A 22,319-nucleotide genomic window follows, 5' to 3' on the forward strand; every position below is an offset into this window, starting at 1 on the left:
GCCTGGGAGGGACTGAGAATATAAGTCGGAGAGGGGGAGAGAGAAAGAAAGAAATAGGCACACCTGAGAGAGGGAAGGGAGAGCGAGAAGGTTCGTAATTTACCGCATGAGAGTGAATATAAGAGCGGCAGAGTAAGGCAACAGGAATATGGGGCCTAAATTATTTAATGTGGAGGTAGATGTCCTTTTGATTTGAAAGGGGCTGGTCTCCAGGCAACCACACATGGTAGAGCTACGTGGCCCGAGCAAGCCAGTGACTATTGCTCCCCGTGCTCAATTAGACTCTACTAATTTCCAATTAGCTTTTAATTTAGATTAGTTGCTGCTGCACGGGCAATGTAAAACATGATTTTGCATACAAATAAAGACCCTTGTGGAACTATCAAAGAATACAAAGACATAAAGAGGAGGGAAAAGCATAAACACTCACACAACCTGCACAAACAGCAGGTTGTGTGAGTCGTATGACCAAATGGCTGAGAATACGTAGGTATTTAGCAAATATTAGAGGGTTTGGACAGCAAAAGCAAAGAGCAGAGAGAAATTAATTTATGATCTCCAGCAATTTTAACACAGAGAGATCTTTCAAACAGTTTAATCAATCTATGAGGCAGGACTACTGGGACAACTTAACAATATCATTAGTTATCACAATATAATTCAAATTAAAAGCAATATACCAAAAGGGCCAAAATAAATCAATGTATTGCTTATGCATTATCATCATTGATGTACCTCAGATTTGTGAAATGTTTTGCTGTTTATCAAATGTTTGTTATTGTTAAAAAACCTCCACCTTCACTCAGAAAAACCTGTCAACCTAGCAGAAATATAAATGTGACATTTATCACATTTATTATCGATATCAACTGATATGAACCTTTTATATTGATATCATTGTGGCCATATCGCCCAGCCCCCACATTTAGGATTGACATGATAGAGTTTGAGGTGTTGACAGCATCAGTTAATGGATTTGATCTCCAGGAATCTTAACAAAGCATTCCTGTGATTACAATTCCAATTTCATGGCATGAGGTCATGGAGGAGACACTAGGTGAACTTTATAACAGAGCATGATGAAATGAAGTTCAAATTGATAGAGAAAGCTTTGGAGTGTGGTCTGCAAAATTTACATAAATGTAAGAACAGTTTGTGATCTTTCATCTAAGAGAGAGAAAGAGTCAACAAAAAAAAAATTAAAAAAAATTAAGAACTGACCTGATTGATTTTCTTCCACAAGTTGAGGACAGGTGAAAGTCCATTCGACCAGAGCTCCCTGTCAAACTTGGACCCAGTTGCTACTGGGCGGCTCAGGACACGCAGCTGGGAAATCACCTGTGAAAAAATCAGTTATAGACACAAGGAAATTGTCCAACTAAACAAAAGTTTTATAGACAAATAGAGTAAATGTGTCTGTTGAATGCATCCTTGTAGAAAATTGCCCGAAAATAAATCTAAATTTCCATATTGTTGACAACTTCCTTCATATAATTAAGAAAGGGTTGATCATAAAAATATATATTTGCAACATTACACTTCGGTGAAAGCTTATGTCTTCTGTAAAAGTTGTAGCTAAATCTACACATTTTCCGCAAACACAAGAAAAAGTTATGATAAAAATAACTATTAGCTCTTGAAACCCTGTTAAAAAATATCTACATTTCTGCTGGCTACACTCTCTCACTTTTTCAGGTCTGGACATATTAGTGTACAAAGGTCCAGAACCAAAACACATCTCCTTTCAGCACCTTACACACCTTATCAAACATGCTTAGCTTTTATCCAGACACAGTGAGTGTGTGCGTTTGTGCAGTTTGGGTGTGACTCAGTGTGTGTGTGTGTGTGTGGGTGTGTGTGTGTGTTGCGCGGGAGGCAAAGTGTCTGATAAATGGCTTTCATTTGGTCCAGGAGAACTCTTTACTAACACCTGCTTTATCTTCTCTGCTCAGGAGGGAACGTTTGTATGTGTGTGTGTCTCTGTGTGTGTGTTCAAGTAAATGTATGCAAGTTTTTATGGAAGAGAGAGAGGGAAGAAGAGAGAAGAAGAAAGAAATGGGGAGGGAAGGATAAAAACAGATTGCTAATCTAGAACCTCATCCTGATGAATCAATGGGATCAGCTGAGATGGTGATTTTAAACACATTGGGGTTCAAATGTATTTAAAGATATTAAGATTTATTCTTATCTCAACCAGTGACGACCAGGCAGTGGCTGCATTTACTGTCATAATCGACTGGAAAGTGAAATGATAACAGACATTGTCGCTATGCAAGTAAGTCCACTTTAATCTCACTGGGTGCAGTCAAATGAGGCTTTCACTTTAACTCAGAGTTTTTAATCAGAGGAATATTTCCCCTGGTCTTCCACGAGGATATTCAATAAAAACAAATAAAGAGCAGAGTTTTAAAGATATTTTGATGACATTTTGCCATTATAGATATAAGATAAGCATGAAATAAGGAGAAAAAACAAGGAAGATTTATCAGCAAAGGGCGAGGCGGGAACTGAACCGCTAACTGCTCTAGGAGGCCATGTGGGCCGCCTCCGCTACCACATTGGGCAGTGGGCGCTAGTGAGCAGAATTTTTCTTGTTAAAAACACAGATATTGATGTTACTATACCAAAATATATGAGCTAAATATAAGCACAATGATAGATTTATTCAAAATACACTTTATGGTTTGAGAAATTGCTTATTTACTTAACTTATGACAAAATGCCAGTGATTGATTCCCACTTTTGAGTTTTCTACTTTTCTACTACATGCTCGTGTCGCTCATCTCTGATTACAATCTCATCTTCATCACATTAGCTGTGTCCCAATTCAGGGGTGCCTCCTTCTATGCAGCCCCTTAGAACACGAGGGCAATCAATCCTGGGATCGGTTGGCCCGAGAGAGATCCTCCCGTAGGAGCCTGTGTTTCAGAAGGTGGAACAACACATTTGTTGGCCACATTTAGAAGAGACAGTCTAGTCGTGCCACTGTGATACTACCATTCTTCAATTGCAGCCTCTGTAGGATGCACCCCTGAATAAAAGCACAGCTATTGAGTCTGACCCATCGATAAACTCATCATTTATTTTGATAAAAAACAGTGTTTATCCCACGATGGTTAAGTGACCAACCCACAAACAGCCTTTTGGGAGAGAGAAGGCCATGAAGGAAATAGGGGGTGACAGAGAAAGAGAGAAAAAGAAAGTGCATGAAATTGAATGACAAATGACGGATGTCTGAAGGAGAAAGAGACAATGACATATGGGGGAGATAGGAGAAAAGACACACACAGACACTTGTGGGATGTGTGTGGATGACACTAGGTTGGTGGTTCAGTCGACCACACTGACAATATGAATGGACATAAATGCATTAACACCCACACAGGGACTACACACACAAGCTGCAATGTTATAGTTGCAGCTTGTATTGTTGCTGATGATAATTACGCAGCAAACGACCACCATATTTTTTGTTCCATGAGCAGCTCTGTTATGAAAGCAGTGATTTTTCTTTTTTTATTCAGTAAATACTGTATGTTACATCGAGTGTGAATCATGCTAGAGACAAACAAGAGGTCGGTAGCAATAACTGAGCAGAGCAGTCAGCCGCTTTTACTTTAAATCCTGTTCCTCTTCCATATTGTTTTTATACCTACACACACACACACACACACACACACACACCACACACACACAATTATGATGAACACATTTGACGTGTGAGACTGTTGCGTTGAGTTTCATCAGAATCTCTAGTGGCCATCAACACAAACTCGTACACATGTGCACGCGGGCGGACACACACACAAACACACACACACACACACACACACACACACACACACACACACACACACACACACACACACACACACACACACACACACACACACACACACACACACACACACACACACACACACACACACACACACACACACACACACACACACACACACACACACACAGCATTGATCCTACGTTGCTTAGTTTCCTTGCCTCTTATCCACGGCCCCTCAACTTTCTTGTGCATAACTCAGATTCTGTGTTCTGATTGAAACGTAATATGTAAACGTGACATTTTGAATTCTCTAATTCATTTTATATGACACTCATTTCAATATATACTATTCAGCTATATTGAAAAAGGCTACTGGATTTCATGCCATAGCTGATCTGGGTATAAATCCTGGAGGTTACACATGCTCCATTTAAACAAATCCATGTTTAAAAATCCATTCTAACCTACACATCTAACCACAACCTCTTGAGCAAACACTCTCTAAACAGATCATCTTTTCCATTTTTGGCAGACTGTTGAACACTGCACTGTACTGTGAGATATATTATTGCTGCAGTCTACACATTTTAAAAATCGATTGACGCAACGCCACATATTGACCATAATAATATAACCTTGACAACGATAAAAGCAGACATGATCTCCACTGTGATGGATTACCCATCTGAATCTGCCTTCAAGTCTCTGCAAGGTCAATTTTAGTTCGTAGTGAAGTAAATTGAAACGGATGTCTGCCTGGTATAAGGCTTTAACCTTAAATTGAAGTCCTGACCCTAAAATAAACTGCTTTCAGGTCTCCACAATGGAGGGGACTGCCGGCAACGTGACTGTGGCTATGTGGGTTTGTTTACAGGATACACACACACATGTGTATAAAGTCACACAGTCCAACACAAACACACAGACACACACAGATAACGTCATACAGTGTAACAACAGGTTATATCTGCGATCTGGTAGAATAATCACTTCTTTAATTTGAGTAATTAGGAGTTAAATTGACAGAGAATGGCGTAGAGACAGAGACTTCAGTTTTGGCAGGAACTGCTTGTTTGACCTGACTCATTTAGTGGAGCTCTGTTTAAAGCTTTATAAATTGGAAAACAACAGTGTGTGTAGAGGGGAGCTACACTTGCTGATGCACATGGTCAGCCAGTTTAACTTAATAGGCCTTATTCTGACCTGTTCTGAAATATCTGATCACACCAGGTTTCAAAATGTGTCCTGAATGTGACTCATGTGACCAAATCTCACTTTCTTGCTCTATTTGCACTGTTTGAAAAGTTCAGATGATGTTGTTTTTAACCACTCAGACTTTACAGATGTGTCTGTTGTCACTATGTGTGTGTATATGTGTGTGTGCGAGCTTATTGAATCAACAATGATTTTTGCAGGCGTGTGTGTGTGTGTGCAGTTGCACCTGGGAGCTGATGATTCTTTGGGAAGATCTCTCTATGTTGGCAGGCAGACCAAAGAATGCAGGCCTGTCGTCCTCTGGGAGATGCTCTATCATGCTGCGGTAGTCCTGAGAAGACATGCAGACACATGCAGGTTCACACACAGAGATGTTTAGGTTTAGTAACATAGATACGAAGAGTAATAGTGAAAGGGAGATGTAAATATGATGTCATGGTTCTCAGACAATAGATAACCCTACAACAGTTTTACCATTACATGCATAATATGCTACAGACCTGCAGGTAGTTTGGTATCTTCTTTAATTAGTTGTTGTTAGATCCTTATTATGTAAAACAATCCCTTGGCACAACCAAAGACTACATTTCCAAAATATAGATTTTCATTTTGACTTATTTAAAAATGATCTCTCAGTGGCTGTGCAGTATGCTAACGTACTCTTTATAGGACTCCAATGACCAGGCATCGGATAAACTGTTGTAGGTATATATGCCCTAATGTTATTTAAGTCTATACTAGGCTACATTCACAGAATATAAACGATATGCACAACAATTCAAAAGCAACACAAATCGGGGGAAAGAAATCACATTTATTTGTAGTGGATACTTTATAAACTCCCTTAAAAAGAAGCCAGGCTAATGAAATTTCGATACAATGCAGAACACAGACACTGAATCCAGTCGATGGGGAGCTTTAACTGATTACCATTTTCCTTTGCCAATGCCAATGCACATGGGACTATTAGGGTGTGCATACAAGACATTGCACCTTAACTATTCAGTATAACAAGAGAGTAGTGTTTGTGTTTGCCTCTGTCTCTAGAATTAATTCCTCTAACATGTTTAGGAGCCCTACGACATATCTGCCTGCAACGCTTAATAAGGTTTGTTGCTTTCCAACTGTGTGTTACGCCACTGTGTCATCCTGACAACCTACCAATATGCTGCAAGAAGCTGGGAGGCTGATCTGAGGTGGAAGGAAGCGCGTTCCTCCGCTGCTCTTCCTCTGAGCAGCTGAGGAGGAGGGTGAGAGGAGGCGTGCTGAGAAGAACTGCTCCAGGTAAGAACGTAGGATTCGGAGGTCAGAGGGGTTGTCGATGCGTCCGCCGTAGATGGCACTCTCCAGCAGGCCGTGGACAAACTCCCACTGGAAAGATTTACCACCTTGGAAGTACCAAGACAAAAGAGGTACACGTAGAAAGCTATAATCATGTGTAATGACAGAACAACTGTGCTAACATGCACACATGCATCCTCAGAAAGGAAAGGAGACAGAACAGAGGGTACGTGGGCACATATATACAACAGGCATTGAAATGCAAAAGCTGACTTTTTCAGGTCACGCTCTATCACGGGTGGTGTTCATATAAGAGGTAAATGATTGACAACTCCACAGATTCCACTTTTCATTACCATGTGAGCTGTGTTGTGATGATCAATTGAGCAGGTCTGTCCACTGCATTGGGATCAGTTACCAGCTCTCTTACCTTCAAAAAGACTGTCAATGATCTCAAATCCAGCGCGGAGGTCCGACATGGAAAACTCATAGAACTTAGTCCAACCCTGGCAAAAGCAGAGAGGAGGGGAAATAAATACAATGACTATACACTCAGGTCACTGCTTGCACGAGTCTTGATTTTAGAGTTTGAAAACCACAGAGTAACAGATGGCGTTCAGAGTCAAACATTTTTTGTTCAACTTGTCATCCTTATAACAACAGTATAAGTGAAGCCTTAAATGAGCTTTAAACCACGTTTGCAATCTTTTTCTTAAGCTGTTGTCAGGCCTGCAGTCCGGAAAACATCCAGACCATTGGAGCCATTTCCAAACTGTGTCTTTCACATATGAACATTGCAGCCAGAGGTCCTCTGGGTCGGACGCGCTTATGAGGTCACTATTTTTTGTTCAGAGCACATTGCATCCCTTATCACCATACATTTGTATTGTTTTATTCAGTGTTGCATTCCTCACATGTCAGGAAGGTCAATGCGCCTACTTGCTCACTGTGAGTTTTCTAGGCAAAATCCTCTTGTATTATTATAGGTGACTATCCAGAATTCAGTGCATGTCTGAAAACAGTTTATCTTGGAGTACACAGACCTGGGAAAGTAAAGGTACCTGTATACTGTTAAGTCTAGAATGTGTTGTTATTTGGCTTATCATTCAAACCGATGAAATGCAGTGGCTCTCGTTTCCAGGCTAAATATCCATTAGCAATAGTACATTCACACATATTCACTTGATCTCAAATGTAACAGTTCAAGAAAAATAATTACACATTTCAGAAACCTAGGGCAATCAAAAAAAAAATATGTCCCAAAATATTTCTGCAATAAATTGCTTAAGGGGAAAACTATTGAGGACTACTGCATATAAACAACTAATTACCATTTGATTACCATTCACTGTCTTTATCTTTAATGCATCTAGTCAGCAGCGAAATTCAAACGCATCCTTGTGTTTGTGCGTGTACATAGCGCTGACCACTTGTGATTAGATCACTCAGGATGAATGTAACAGTAATACCAGGTCTGAACCTTTGAATTAAGTTTTTTTTACACAGGCATACAAAAAGTATGAGAACACGGAGAGACTAAATTAGAAATTGGATGGAGGACAGTGGATGAAGCGAGGAAAGGAGTGAGTAATGGTGGATGAAAGGAGCTGTGACTGTTTCAGTAATGAGAAGATCATGTTTTTGGAACAGACACCACATTACAATCGCAAATGACAACACTTACCAGACATTCAGTGATTAAGAGAAAGAGAAAGAGAGAGACAGGGCAACGGTGGTCGGGAGAGATACTGGTAGAATGAAAATTAGGAGACAGAGAAAGAAGCAGAGGTAATATATAGAAGGAAGAACTGGACCACAGACCCCTGTGCGATTTACAAGACAAATAAATGCTGTATGTTATGTGGGGCTACATCAATTCTATAAATTTTTTCTCCATACGTGAAAGCATTAGGACAGAGCGTAAGGATATAGGAGAGACAGTGAGAGAAGAAACTAGAGTGCATTTAATTAGAAATACATGTTCTTTGCTACAGTTCTCCCTTTGGTTCTCGAAAAAAGACGTCCTGCTGTAACTGCTAACATTTCTTACTATTCGATTCGACAATTTGACCGCTCCGTGGCATCACTGCTGTACACGCACACATACAGACAAACACAGACAAATGAGTCCCAGTGCAGCATAACACTCTGCCACACACTGGCATGCTTGTGAAAAGGAGGCGTTAAAGTTGACAAAAGGAAACATGACACAGCAAACTGCAGCAAGGAGCAAGCAATTACAGGTGCAACCACATCTTCTATCGCCTGTGTGAAAATGTGTCCATATCTCTGTCTAATGATGCTCAATGGCAAGCAAAACAGCACTGATAAAAAAACCTCTTTATTTACTTGATGCCATTACTTCCTGGACTGTGTATAAATGGACAACACATTTCCACTTCCTCTTGTACAAATGTACAATTAAGTCAAAATATCAAATTCCCACATAAACTAACCACAACATTTGTGTTATAAGAAGGACCTAAAACATAAACAATCTATGAGAAAATTGGATTTTACGTGTACTTGGACTTGTTTAGTTTAGTCCATGTCCCATCCACTAACATGGGGGAGGCAGGGGTTAATGACCTATACTGCAGACAGTCAACAGGAAGCAATCACAATGATTTGGCTTCACTTTCGGGAACTGTACATCTTATATACAGTCTACACTTCCTAAATGTTATGTTGTAAGAACACATGGCGAGAAAGCAAAATGTGATTACGTGGTTTTCAAGATTTTGAGGAGACAAGCTACAACTGGATATGAGATGTCAATGTTTGCCTAAAGACAACATGTCTGTTTGTATTTGGTAGAAGTGAGTGCGCCCTTACTTTATAATACACTGGACATCATAAGGCAGTTATGTAAAGTGCACTTTGTTTAGAAAACATTCAAACAAACCCGATGCTTCTGTTACTCAATGCACAATATGAAGGCAGCACCACACTGACTTACTGAAATAAGGAGATACATTGTGTCTCCTTATTAAAACGTGTTTGTACAGCATGTCATGCTGTGTTTACTGTTGTTCTGGACAGCCGCAGTCCAAAGCAGGGTGAAAATCTTGCTGCCATACAGCGAGATTTGTGATAATGGTTTTAACATGGAGATAACTCAGTTTTTAGATAGTCCCTTCTAAAAAAGGTTTCACCAAAAGGTTTGTAAAGGGAAAGGGTGAGGAGAGGGGACTGTTCCAAAGTCTTTTTTTTGCATATGTTCTTAGTCATGTTTACGAGAAGGCAAAAGCTTAAATTTACAGTTGCACACACACACAAACATAGCCATACACGCATGCACGCACGCACGCACACACGCACACACCAAGAATTCTTTCAGTGGCACAACATAATGAGGACACTCACTTTTATGTTGGTCAGTTAGGACAAAGATCATTGATCCTTGTGCTACTTTTTCTTTTACCCTTTCAGTAGAATTCTATACATACAGACTGTGACTTTTACTGTGCTGTGAAGAGACACAAAACTGAATATCATTTTAGAATTTAGAATCAGGTTAGAATCAGAACCAGGAACCTGAAGGGCCACTACACTCAAATGTATATGTATAGATTTATACAATGAACATCAAAATCAACTTGCACAATTAATTACCTGGGTGTAACCAGCAAGGTCCTGTAGTGCACATGTGACTAAATAAAGCTTACATGTACAAATACCAAGAAGCTTCAGCACGATATTAAAGCATATTGTCATTCTTTTTTATATCAAACATATGTACAAAAGTAATTACATATGACAGCAGCTAATGCTCATAGCATTCAGGTTGAAGTTCTACATAATCCAGTGGCAGCAAATTTCAAGCAAAGGAGCTGATTTAATTGTTTTTTTTGTGCCTTTTCTTTCTGCTTCAACTGTACTTTTACTCCTTTAAACAGCATTGTAAACCTACAGCATAGTTTGGATGTATTGTCCTGAGATGAAATTGCAGAGCTATGACCAGCTTGGTTCATATTGGTGTGTTGGTGTATTTTACCTGTGGTATGTAGTTGCGTCTCTCTTGGCAGACAGCATGGAACCAGGCCAGACAGAACAGAGACTGAGCTCTGGCCAGGACGCCTCCTGAACACAGACAATCAACAGCATGTCACAACCCGACTAATGACAATAATGAATCAATTATCATATTGTCTTTGTTTTACAATCAGGAAGAGAAGCTACTTATTTGTAATTATTCATCAAAACGCTTTTGAGAAATCTCAAAACTGACTGACAAAGAAGATACATTGAGAGATGTGGGAAGAACTGGAGAAGAGAAGACAAGAGAAAAGAATCAACAACCTTTACTGATCTGCTCAGGAGTCCACGACTCATACGTCCTCAGCAGATTCTTCTTCAACCCAGGAGGAGCCTGGAGATGGGAAAAGAAAGGAGATTAGATATACAGACAGGGAGAGGTGAAGTTGAGGGAGGGTAAGTGGGGGGAATCCAGGTGACACCGAAAAGGAAGCTGGGACACAACCAGCATCCCAACTTTTGGGTTGTTAGGGACATTTAAAAATGTTCCTCCCATCCATCTTTAATGTGTCCTCCATGGATGATGAATGACATCAAAACAAATAAAGTTGTCTACACCATGCTTAATCAGTTTGACTTTACAAACAGCAGTTCCACTGCAGGCCAGCTGTAAAAGTGTGCAACTGTTTCATGTGAGCTTCCATTATTGGGAGACCGTCAGACTGAATCGGGAGAATATAGAAATCATATAATCCGAAAACCACTCATTGATCCCTTTAATCAGATATGTGTGCCTGGCAAGACAAGAAAGAAGGTGTGAACGCCTTTCAGGATTTGTGTCGTATTGATTCTCCTCAGTCTGCTTTGTGTTCTGTGTTTCTTAGTCAGAAGACCAGCAAATATTGGATCACATAAAAAAGCATTTCTCTTATTCTAAAATTCTAATTTTACAGTAACAAAATATTAGACTGGTCTGTCAATGTGGAGAAACTGGATTAGCAAAGAGGACGGCTGAGAAATCATAAAGGAGAGAGAAGTCCTTCACTGAATGCAAAAGACAAGTTGATGTTTACTGTAGGTCACTTGGATCAAACATTAATGTCAAAGAGCTACAAGGAAATCCTATTAACACCCTGTAAAAGCATTGTTTGGTCAGGGATAGACATTAAATAACAATCATTCCCAGGACTGGCGCGTGAACGTCTGCCGCCCTAGGCGAAACAAATTTATACTGCCCCTCTTTTTGCATCACATACCAGCAACAACACACAACGCCAATATGCCATACACATAAAGAGCTAGTGCATTAGATCAGTGCAATCTAGGGAAATGCTAGTAAGCTCAAAGTGCCAACAGTATTAAAGTATGCATGATGCAATATGCAGGCATCATGCAGATCCATTTCATGAGTCAAGGCAGTACATATAACTATTTTTCAATGAATCTAATTTAAATAACAAAATCTCTCCTACTTTGTTCCATTTTTTATTACGATGGTTATGATGTAGGTGACAAACTTGTGACCATGTATATAGTTAATTAATCAATGGGGTCGCATTATGAATCCAGATCCTCCGTCACTTTGACACTAAGTTCTGACTGCATGCGTTGTACTGAGCCATAAAATACTGATGACGAATTTTTCATGATGTTTAAATGCGGCCTTGTAAACTTTCGAGCGAATCAAACAAACTCAAAGTTGCTTCATGTACTGATCAGGTCCTGATAACTAGTGATGAGTGTATTAGTTAAGGGGAGAGCAGGTCAGAGTGGAGGAGGACAAAGGAACAAACTAACCTTCTAAAAATTCAGCCTTTTCCTACTACCTGAGACAAGATGTTGTTCCTCTGAAAATTATATTTATCAAACTGTGCAGATGTGGAGAAGCTCTGTGTTTCCACTGTTCTTCAACAAACTCACTGACCGGCTGCTTCACGTGAACGCTCCTATGTTCTCACTGTGTCCCTCTGAGCGACTGAGTGGGGGCGCTGCCTGGGGCCTGTGTGTGTGTATGTGGAGGACACACACACATTTTCTCCTGCTCCCGGGGTTTGATATGATGGCCCATATGATGATGACTCAAAAAAGTGAGTGGCGTTCAACTGATTTGTTCAGTTCAGCGTTGCACCTAGTTCGCCTCTATGGACGAGCCGGCAGGGATTATACCACAGTGATGAATAGAACCACAGCCCATTACAGAGAATGATGTCTGTGCTCTTTTATATGAACTAAATCCTTCAGTGACAGTGATAGAGTGTATACATCTGTATACAAATTCAGCCTTTTCCTACTGCCTGAGACAAGATGTTGTTCCTCGAAAAAGATATTTATCAAACTGTGCAAATGAAAAAACATACTATATTTATATAGATATTTCTCTGTTCATTTGACCCATCTGTCAACAATATGCTCTTTTTATGTTACAAACAATGAGTATACGTTGAGATCAGTTCACACATTTTTAGCTTGCTTAACATTTGGTAGCTCCATCTGGAGGTTTTGATAACACACAGAGTCCATAATGAATATGTACTAGATTTTCCAGATTCACTACATATGTTATCAAGTCTAGTGGATTAAGCGCATTCGCAGAGCTCAAACCTTTTTTAATATCGCACATCCCCAGATCGTCTAAATTTAACTTGTTTCAGCAGCTGCAGAACAGTTTCACCTGATGCATCAGTGAGTGTTTTCACCCAGAACAATTCAAACTATCTGTTCAGGTATCTATTTCTTCACTTTTTTATCTCACATGAAGTAACTTGATTCTAGTTCTAGTGTAGGATCTGACATCTTGTTTGTGTGTTGTGGTTTTAGCATGCAATGTCATGTGCTTTAAGCTCACATTTATTACTTTCAGCACTACTATTGCAAAGAACTGTTAATCTTAGCTTTGACAGATTAGCGATTAACATTTTCTTTTCTTGCAGTCAAGGAATGATATATCAAAGGGCCTTGGTTACCACTGGGGGATGCACTCAGAATGTGTGTGCATTCTTATAAGGAATGTCAGTAAGTTTTCGCCCATGAGATTGTTTGTGTGTGTGTGTGTGTGTGTATGTGTGTGTTTGTTTCAGAGAGAGTCAGAGACATTTAGTCAGAGACTGTTTGTGCAGCATGCTTGGCTGCTGAAGTAGTTAACCCCGTGAGCATAGCTCCCATCAGAAACACACTGCGCACTAAAGCACACAACACACAAGCTGCAGGCTTCTGTTTCTCCTAAGGCCCATATGTGACTACACTGCGTGTACAGTCATTATTCCATAGAGTGTGAAAAATACATCGGCTATGTAGAAACAAGCAGACAGTATACGGGAAAACTAAAGGAAAAGTTTCAACAACATGTGTAAGTCAATATTAACCAACACCAAATTTCACTGTCAGCCATGTTATCGGGGTACTGTGTGTGAATGTGAGCGTTTGAGTACCTCATAAGTGATCTTCAGGCTGGACTGCAGCAGTATAGGAGGGAATTTGGGGTGAACTTCTGCCGTCAGCCAGAGACGGAAACCCGCTTTGGGACGCAGCACATTAAGCTCCTGTAAGAGAAAGACGGTGCGCACATTAGACTCATTAGCTAAGAGATCAGAGGAGGAACACGAGGGCAATATGAAATGAGACCACTTGTGCTGTTTCAGGCTAAGGTCTTCACTCAAACCCCCATCCCCCCAGATATAAACACACACACACACACACACACAAATATACTGTATTTCAAATCATAAAAGTCACTAATGAGCTGGAGCGATCGGAAAAGACTTCATCCTTTGCTGAGACATATCGTCAGCCACTGTATTACGCAGTTTGATCTATTTAAGGGTTGAAAGGGGCTGGAGTCGGAGTATATCCGCAAAGCTGATTTAGATTCAGACACAGAGCCGTCTTCCTCTGAGGTACAAGTTCTAACCACAAAGTTCACTCTAGTTCGCACAGACCAATTTTCATTCCAAGAGTAGAGTAAATGCTTCACACTGCACTGAATGCACTTTTTACATTAATAACCTTTCTATCAATGCACTGACTTAAATGTTAGTAACTTAAAACCCATTCCCAACAATTCAGGCAATATCTTTTATTATATATACATATATATTTCAATTATCAAAGTGAGTTTGCATCGGTGTATAGGAAGTATAAAGTAAATACTGTTCACTAAAAGCAATATGAACTTAATAAATTTCCCTTTTCTCCTTCTTTAGATTTTTCTTATTAGATTCCCTGCATATTGATTAATTTTCCTCAATAAAATACCATTTATACCTCACTTTTATAAATTTCTTCCTCTCCCTCTCTCTTTATCTCTTTCTGCTCAGCGTCTCCATCTCTTTGTCTCAATTTCCAGCTCCCACCCCCTCCTTCTCTTTTTACATTCACCTCCCTCTCTTTCTATCATTCTCAAAGACGTGGATAAAAATAGAATACGGGCAACTTAGGGTCTGGTGTCATCTTATTGGGAACTCTCACACACAAGCACGTGCACACACTCACACAAACACTCTCACACACATGCACACGCTCTTTCTCTCATGGTAGTGAACACAATCCAGGAAAATCAGAGAACACGGGGGATTCTAAGAAAACTCCTGTCTCGCTTTTCTCTAATCTCTCTGTTGCTAATATGTCCTCAACCAGAATTCCACTGGAACCAACAATGGTATTGTCCGAAGATGCAAGACACAGCCACTGCCAAAGATAAAAAGATAAGGAAAAATAGGAAGATAGAGAAGGAAGAAGTCAGAGAGGAGAAGAAAGAGCAGGGATTCAGTACATCAAACACTATCTTTGTCAGAATACAGGCATTACTATTCAGATGCAGATTGGGTAACACAGCTATTTGCACTCATATACTGTAGATAAACAAATTGAGTATTAACTCCTGATGCTGCAGTCCCAATCGAACAATTGTACAAATACAGTTTATATTCTGAAAGCTGCTATAAACATTATTTTCTTTAGTCATTGTACTAGATAACTCTGTGCTATATTCATCATTTTGAATTTGGCGTACGCCTGAAAGTTAGATTGAGCAATAAATTGAGAAGATAGATCCATAAGTGGATGGATGGAGGCAGAGATGTGAAAAATGAGCGACAGGAAACATCACAAGTGGATGACTATGAGTGGACAGGGATGAGAGGACATCTGCACTGCCAACTTCAATTATGATCACTTTCTGCCCCGTTTTACTTCACTCCCTTCTCCTCTCTCTAACTGACCAACTGGTTTAGGGATGGAAGGAGTGACTGGGGAGACAGATGGCAAAAAGAGGATGGGAAATTTTGAAACTACATTAGGAGTTAGAGTAAATTGACTGAAAGAGTAAAACAAAGCCCTCTATTTGGACTGCTGAGGCTCAGTTCATCCTTTTTACTACTTCCCTCCTTTCACATCTACTGTTTCCTAATTCATTTTTTTCACCGCTTCCTGTCTCCCTCAATCCCCTTGTTGCATCACTTTTTCATTTCAAGCTCGAACTGCTGGGACCTCAACCTCATCGGTGGCTGGGCAAAGAGCGAGAGGAAGGAACAGAGACAGACAGACAGACAGAGCAGGAGTTTTAGTTCAAAAACATAAAAGGGGTACAAAAGGAGTGCTGAGAAAAAACTTTGGAGAAGATAGCTGGTGGAAACAAGTGGAAGAAAAAACAGGAAGAAAGGGCAAAATTAAATAGTTGGAAAGAAGACCGAGTTGAGTTGAGATGAGGAGGGACGAAAGTAGAAGACGACAGCTGTACTGAGCTCCGGTTGAAGTGACGCTGGGAGCACAGCTCTGGACAGGATCTCTGGCTAAACGCCCACGCACAAACACTAAAAACATGTACACTTTGCAACGCTCACAAGGGTGCATAAAAATAGAGACACACACACACACACACACATGGGCCAATCACTGCCAGCAGCTGTGCCTCCTAGTGAGATATGACCTGCTACAGTTAGACAACACTTAACTGAACCCTAGAAAAAGCACCTGGACACAAAAATAAACCTGCTCAATGTGATACACACGCACACAATAATAAAAACATACAGAACAAGCTAATTGAGGGACACACACAATTATACACTCTTAACGTATCAACACATTACACACACAAACACGTTTGTCCAAAGAGAGAAACGACAAACACACCTGGCCACAAAAACAGCTAAACAAACAACAGCACAGTGACTAAGATGAGCTGACGGGGGGAATACAAAATGTGTACGTACAGGCAAAGGTAATTTTAGAAATGGAAATTTAAGCAGCCAGCTAAATGTGTTTGTGTGTGTGTGTGTGTGCGTGTTAAACAGTGCTGTACTCCTCAGTATTATAGATAAACACTGACAAGCAGAGTGAAACTGAAAATTGCCTGCAAACTTCAAAGGTACCCTGTGGCATTTTGGACTTATAAAAAATTGTATTGTTAGAGCAGATCTCTGTTTAAGTTGTCTCATGCACACATACGTGCACCTGAACAGTCCTGCACATGGCTTCACATTGTTCCTCTGATCAACAAGTGGTGATAGCATGTGTCGATATGCAGCAGGGCTCCATTAATTGCCAACAAGGAGGTTTTAAAATTCCTTCTTGGTTTAATAGTTCTCTTTTATGGGGAAAGAAATCCATTTGACCTGCATGTTAGAGCTTGAGGACACAAACCCTGTGTTTTGGTGAGTAACACTGACTGTTAAAATAACTTCTGTTTGTTTACAATAAAAGTCCACGGAGTACCTTTTCATACTTTTTAGTACAGAACATCCTCGAGGGTCCCCCTTTCACAAACAATCACACTTTAAGATTCAATGCGTAGGATTAGGATACTGGTTTCATCTAGTAGTGAGTTTGCAGTTTGCAACCAACTGAATACTCCTCACCGTCCCCTACAGCATGTATCAGAACCTACTGTGGCCTTGAGTTAAAATGAAAATGTGAAAGGCCCATTATAGAGCCAGTGTTTAGTTCGTCCCTATGTGCTACTGCACTTGCATGGTGGCACTACACTGCTGGCTCCATGGAAGAGGACAGTCGCTCACACATATTTTCCTAGATTCAGATGAAAATATAGTAGATGAGTATAACATTAGACTAGGTGACATTAGACTAGTTCTACTGGAATACTTATTTGAACTTATTTTCATATATTCATTTTATAGGATATAGTACACAATCCTAGCAGTTGCTGAAATGTCCTGTCATTACATTACATTATATATCATTACGCCGCAACTTTTATCCAAATTTCTATTTATTCAAATTAGTCCATTCAACATCTATGATGGGCCATTCATGGTTCAGCATCGTTTCAAAGGACATCTCAGCATGCAGATGGGGAAGACTGGGATTGAACCTCCAACCTTCTTGTCATTATAATGACTTCATTGAACTGTATATGTTTTGCAATTATTATATCAAATTTTCTGGATCAGTGCATCCTTTATTTCTACAACAAATTACCCATTTTCTGTCCATCTTGTAATTTCCCTTTCCCCACCCTTGGCTACAAACACCCCTTATTTAGCACAAATTGTGCGTGAATCATACTAATCAAAAAGCACAAAATACATAGTAAAAACATAACTCTCTTTCACACACACACATAAATAAATTTACAAAAAGTATCACTAAACACACAAAGCACCTACTTTTTCCAGGAGCGGTAGCCATGCAGTGACAAGGTGAAGGTTTTTCAGGCAAAGCCAGTCTCCATTTCTGGAACAATCCTTGAGTGAAGCTACGGCCACGTCGGCCTGTCCCTGCCCCATAGAGATCTAGACAGAGGGAGAGAGTTGGGATTATGGATTTGTGTGAAGCCGGGAGGTGGAAACGTATAAAATTCGATTCGACATTGTAATTTGTCAGAAGTTAGGGTTGGATAATCTGATTCAATATTTTAATTCCTTGCTCTCCTCAGTGACAGTATCCTGAACTGTGAGATTTTCAATGTGATTTTGCCCAATAGGGGTCCCCACACAGAAGCCAGTAACTCGTAACAAATGTGATTTATATTCATATGAAACTGATGTGATCATAGTAATGTTATATAAAGTCCAGTAAAAAAACTACAGTAAACTTCACAGACTAAAACACATAGTGGCTATATGGTTAAAATAATCTTTGCTCCAAATCTGTGAGGCAATGCAGTTTGGTAATAATGTCTTTGGCAGGAGGTCTTATTGGCGTAATTTAAAACTGAAGGAAGAACCCAAAGAAATACAACTCAAACTGAAATGTAGAAACTCAGTATGCGATTGTTGTGTTTGTTACTTTTGACCAGTAGGGGTGGGGGGTGGTCAACAACTACCAAACATAGAGTGAATCTTACTTGGGAGGGTATCTCCTAAACATTTTTGAGCTGATCGGTCAGGGTGGGGGGTGTAGAGGCCACCGCAGTTGAGAACTGATGCCGCAGGGTGAAAGAAGTATCTACCTAGTTTATGCTGAATCCTGCCTACCTTCTGAAAATGACAACATCTTTATGGATGTTTTAATGGTTACCGGCGCTGGTAGGTTTCAGGTAGTCAGATTGTTACTCGACTGGGACAGACAGTCAACGTGGAAGAGAGAGGGAAAGCGAGGCAAAAAAACATTTGGTGTCAAATTTTAAAAATAAACAGTGGATCCTGTGATTTGGTTACACACATAGTTCTCTCATAGGGGATGCGGTGACGGTTGTGAGGGGATGGCAGTATTTTCAAGTTAATAAGGGGGGTGGTTTTTTGGACATTTTGGTTTAAAGGGGATGGCATCTCCCCCTTAAATCACTTCACGATGTCACCCAAAGCAATGGTATGCACCAACTTCTTGCTGTCTTTACAACTGATGAACTCAACTTGCGGCCAATTATCAAGCCTATTAGCCTATTCTGTAGATCTGATCTTTGTATGTTGTGTTGAAAAAAATCGGACTGTATGTGCTTATCTACCATGACATCGTCTCCAATGTTATTCTTTCATTCATTACCTCATGATAGTTATCTCTGCCAATGGTTTCTGCAGCTAGTTCTGCAAGCTCCTGGGATGGATCTGCCCCGGGAGAGATGATGATCAACACAGGCTCCAATTCCAGGGTCTCAATGTAGAGACGACGCAGGTTCAGCGGAGGGGGGGAGAGCTCTTTCATACCTGCAGAGGAGAGAAAGAGTAGATTGGAAGAGAATGAAGGGATGGGTGGAGGGGGGAGAAGTGGATCTTTTCAATTTGATATGCGACTCAAAGTCACATGATATACTGCAACGAGAGGGAACAGATAAAAGCAGAAGTGGGGTAAATGCCAGCAAGCAGCAGCAAAGGGGCAAGATGGAGACACATGGTAGTCAAATCAAGTGGGGAGATAACAGGGAAAGGGACAGGGCAAGAACAGGGAGGGGAAGACACTGCCTAATGGGGGATGATGGGAAATGGAGGTTAGGGGGGAAAAAATGTATAAGAAGAGGGAGAACATAAAGGAGGCAATGATGGAGAGAGAATGTATGAGGAAGACACTGAGAAACAGAGTGAGAGAGATTATGAGGATAATGTGCTGTGCATACTGAGTGCTAGGTATGCAGCAGTATTCAACATACAAAGCAGAAGAATACCTTGTCAGCCCCCTGGTGTTCAAAAGCCAGGCTCTTTGTATCTGTGTCTAAGTTTGTGTGCGAGTGTTTTCATGTGTGCGTTTGCTCACTGAGCATTGGGCTCTAATCCTGCTGTAATATATTGAATTGCACATCAGATATGAGTTAATAGTGACACACAAGCAGCGATATGGGCGCACACAGTGTGAGCAGCCGAGATAGAAATTCATCTGTGACGTCATTCTTGCACGTATCAGCAGACATACCTTTTACACACACACACACACACACACACACACACACACACACACACACACACACACACACACACACACACACACACACACACACACACACACACACACACACACACACACACACACACACACACACACACACACGCACACACACGCACACACACACACACACACACACACACACACACACACACACACACACACACACACACACACACACAGAGCTGTCTTTCCTGGTTAAAAACAACTGCCCCGACTGAACCTTCTTTTGGTGTCTGCTGCCAAATGCAATCTGCTGCACTGAAGTACACACATTTGTGCACGTAAGGTCTTGGAAGACAACATCTCAGAGAGACCTTTTGCTGCATTACCATGGCAACACAAAGAAAAACAGTCATCTGACCACATGGCTTGTGATGTCTGATTGCAAAAAAAAGGGGGGAGCTTGTACAGATCGTGCACGTGCACAAATACATACACAACTACCTTGGACAGGGCAGGTAATCAGTATTCGTGCTGCAGAGCGGCATCGTCTGACTGTGAATAGCAAAGTTCACCTTGGCTTTTTATGACACACAATCAGGCCAAAGAGGAGCCTTGCAGTATGGTTCAAACACAGTTTCAAACACAGTTTAGGGGGAAAGGCACTGAGAGGTTAAGAATTAAAGAAGTGTTCTATCGTTTTAATACAATCAGTATAATGGAAAGGATATATTTTATTTATTTCTGATAAGAAAAAATTATGAGAGACTGATAGCGAGACTTATTTTTATGCTTATGTGAACGAGGGTTTGTGTTTTGGAGGAGTAGACTTAGCAAGTCAGTGAGCATGGACTATCTGAGTGTGTGTGTGTGTGTGTGTATGTGTTCACTCAGGCATGCCTGTGTGCATGAGCAGTACCCAGGCCTGGACCGGGAGGATTGAGTGAGATTAGCTGTAAGAGGATTACAGACCATGCCTCATTAGCATACTGATTCACTGCCAAAAACACATACACATAAACACAAAATCTTCTTCACTCTTGCTATTTTTTTTATCTGTCTCTCTCTCTTTTTCATTCAGACAGAGACACACTCTCAGCCACCTCATGCACTTGTATACACACAGGCACACACACAGCACCTTGTGATATATTAAAAGTGTGTTTTAGTATAACAGTTCACAGACAAACAAGAAGAGACTCTTAGACGTGCACAAATTCAGAAGTACACAAATGAGACGCACAAAGAAACCTAGACAAACACATTGTAATACACACAAAGCCTGAACCCTCATGTATGGCTGATTCTCTGATTGCCTCATTTACATAATAAGTAGTGTGTCAGTGTCATATAGGTTTTGGCAAAAATAGATAATTACAACACACATAACATGGCAAGAACACAAACCTTCAAGGACAGAAAAACAGTTTAATTGACACTCATAAATACAGATAGATTCTCGTCCTCACTGAGCCAGTATAATTATTAGCACTCTGGAGCAGCTGCACAACAGCTGACCCTGAGTTTCAGTCAATAGAGCTTCTGCTATAAGTAGAAAGCAAGGCAGTCAGAAAACTGGGCTCTTTCCCTCTCTGCCTAAATCTCCTCTCTTTCATCCCTTTTTACATCCACTTCTTTTTGTCTGAATCTCTATTGAGTGTCCAATTTCTAACATTTGCAAAACAGTTTGAGAGCTGAGAAAACCGCAACAGCTAAAATTGCTGCCAATCAGTTCCAGAAATAAAAATGAGGGAAAGTGGTACATGTTGTTGAAAGTAAAGTGCCAGAACACAGAGCAAACTCCAAAGATATTACAGTCTTAAATAAGTTTGTTTTGAGGATTATTCAGACTGTAGCACACACAGAACTGAGTCCGGAATGTGATACCTCTGTTACACAAATCATCGAGTACACATGTAGTTTGATTTCAGCTCTGCTGTTTTTTTTCCGCAGCAAGACATGTTCATCAAAACCCCAGCAACGTATTGGAAACGGGGGGAAAAAACACGAAACTAACCCTACTCCCAGAGGAAAGCAGCGTGGAGACCAGTGACACTTTTATTTCTCCTATGTCTGTCCCTCTTACAAACTCAGTGGAAGGATTTTAGATTTCTTGCTTTTCATGTGTCCATCACTGCCGATCTGAGCCAGAGCCGATAAATAAACCTGTGACTGCTGCAGAGACATTTTACCCGGGAGCGAATGCCGATCGTAGGCATTCACATTGCAGACAAGAGCCTGAACCTAGTGGGTGTTTGTGGGTTTTTTGCTGACCCTGACCCAGAATAAC

The 22,319-nt window shown here is 40.5% G+C and overlaps 1 protein-coding gene across 4 annotated transcripts in view; it reads right to left on the reverse strand.

Annotated features, from left to right (window-relative positions):
* The window catches only part of dync2h1 (dynein cytoplasmic 2 heavy chain 1), a 99,250-nt gene that overhangs the window by 13,855 nt on the left and 63,076 nt on the right, over nt 1–22,319 (reverse strand). For all 4 annotated transcript variants that reach the window (XM_062386416.1, XM_062386414.1, XM_062386415.1 and 1 more), the window contains exons 81-89: nt 19,196–19,356; nt 17,878–18,003; nt 13,684–13,794; nt 10,580–10,649; nt 10,275–10,360; nt 6,708–6,783; nt 6,158–6,384; nt 5,223–5,327; nt 1,222–1,338 (exon numbers count right to left, since the gene is read on the reverse strand). In XM_062386416.1, the coding sequence (XP_062242400.1) occupies nt 1,222–1,338; nt 5,223–5,327; nt 6,158–6,384; nt 6,708–6,783; nt 10,275–10,360; nt 10,580–10,649; nt 13,684–13,794; nt 17,878–18,003; nt 19,196–19,356 (1,079 nt within the window). The remainder of the gene's footprint in view (nt 1–1,221; nt 1,339–5,222; nt 5,328–6,157; nt 6,385–6,707; nt 6,784–10,274; nt 10,361–10,579; nt 10,650–13,683; nt 13,795–17,877; nt 18,004–19,195; nt 19,357–22,319) is intronic.

This window comes from Platichthys flesus, chromosome 4, assembly GCF_949316205.1.
Source record: "Platichthys flesus chromosome 4, fPlaFle2.1, whole genome shotgun sequence".
Classification (NCBI taxonomy): Eukaryota; Metazoa; Chordata; class Actinopteri; order Pleuronectiformes; family Pleuronectidae; genus Platichthys; species Platichthys flesus.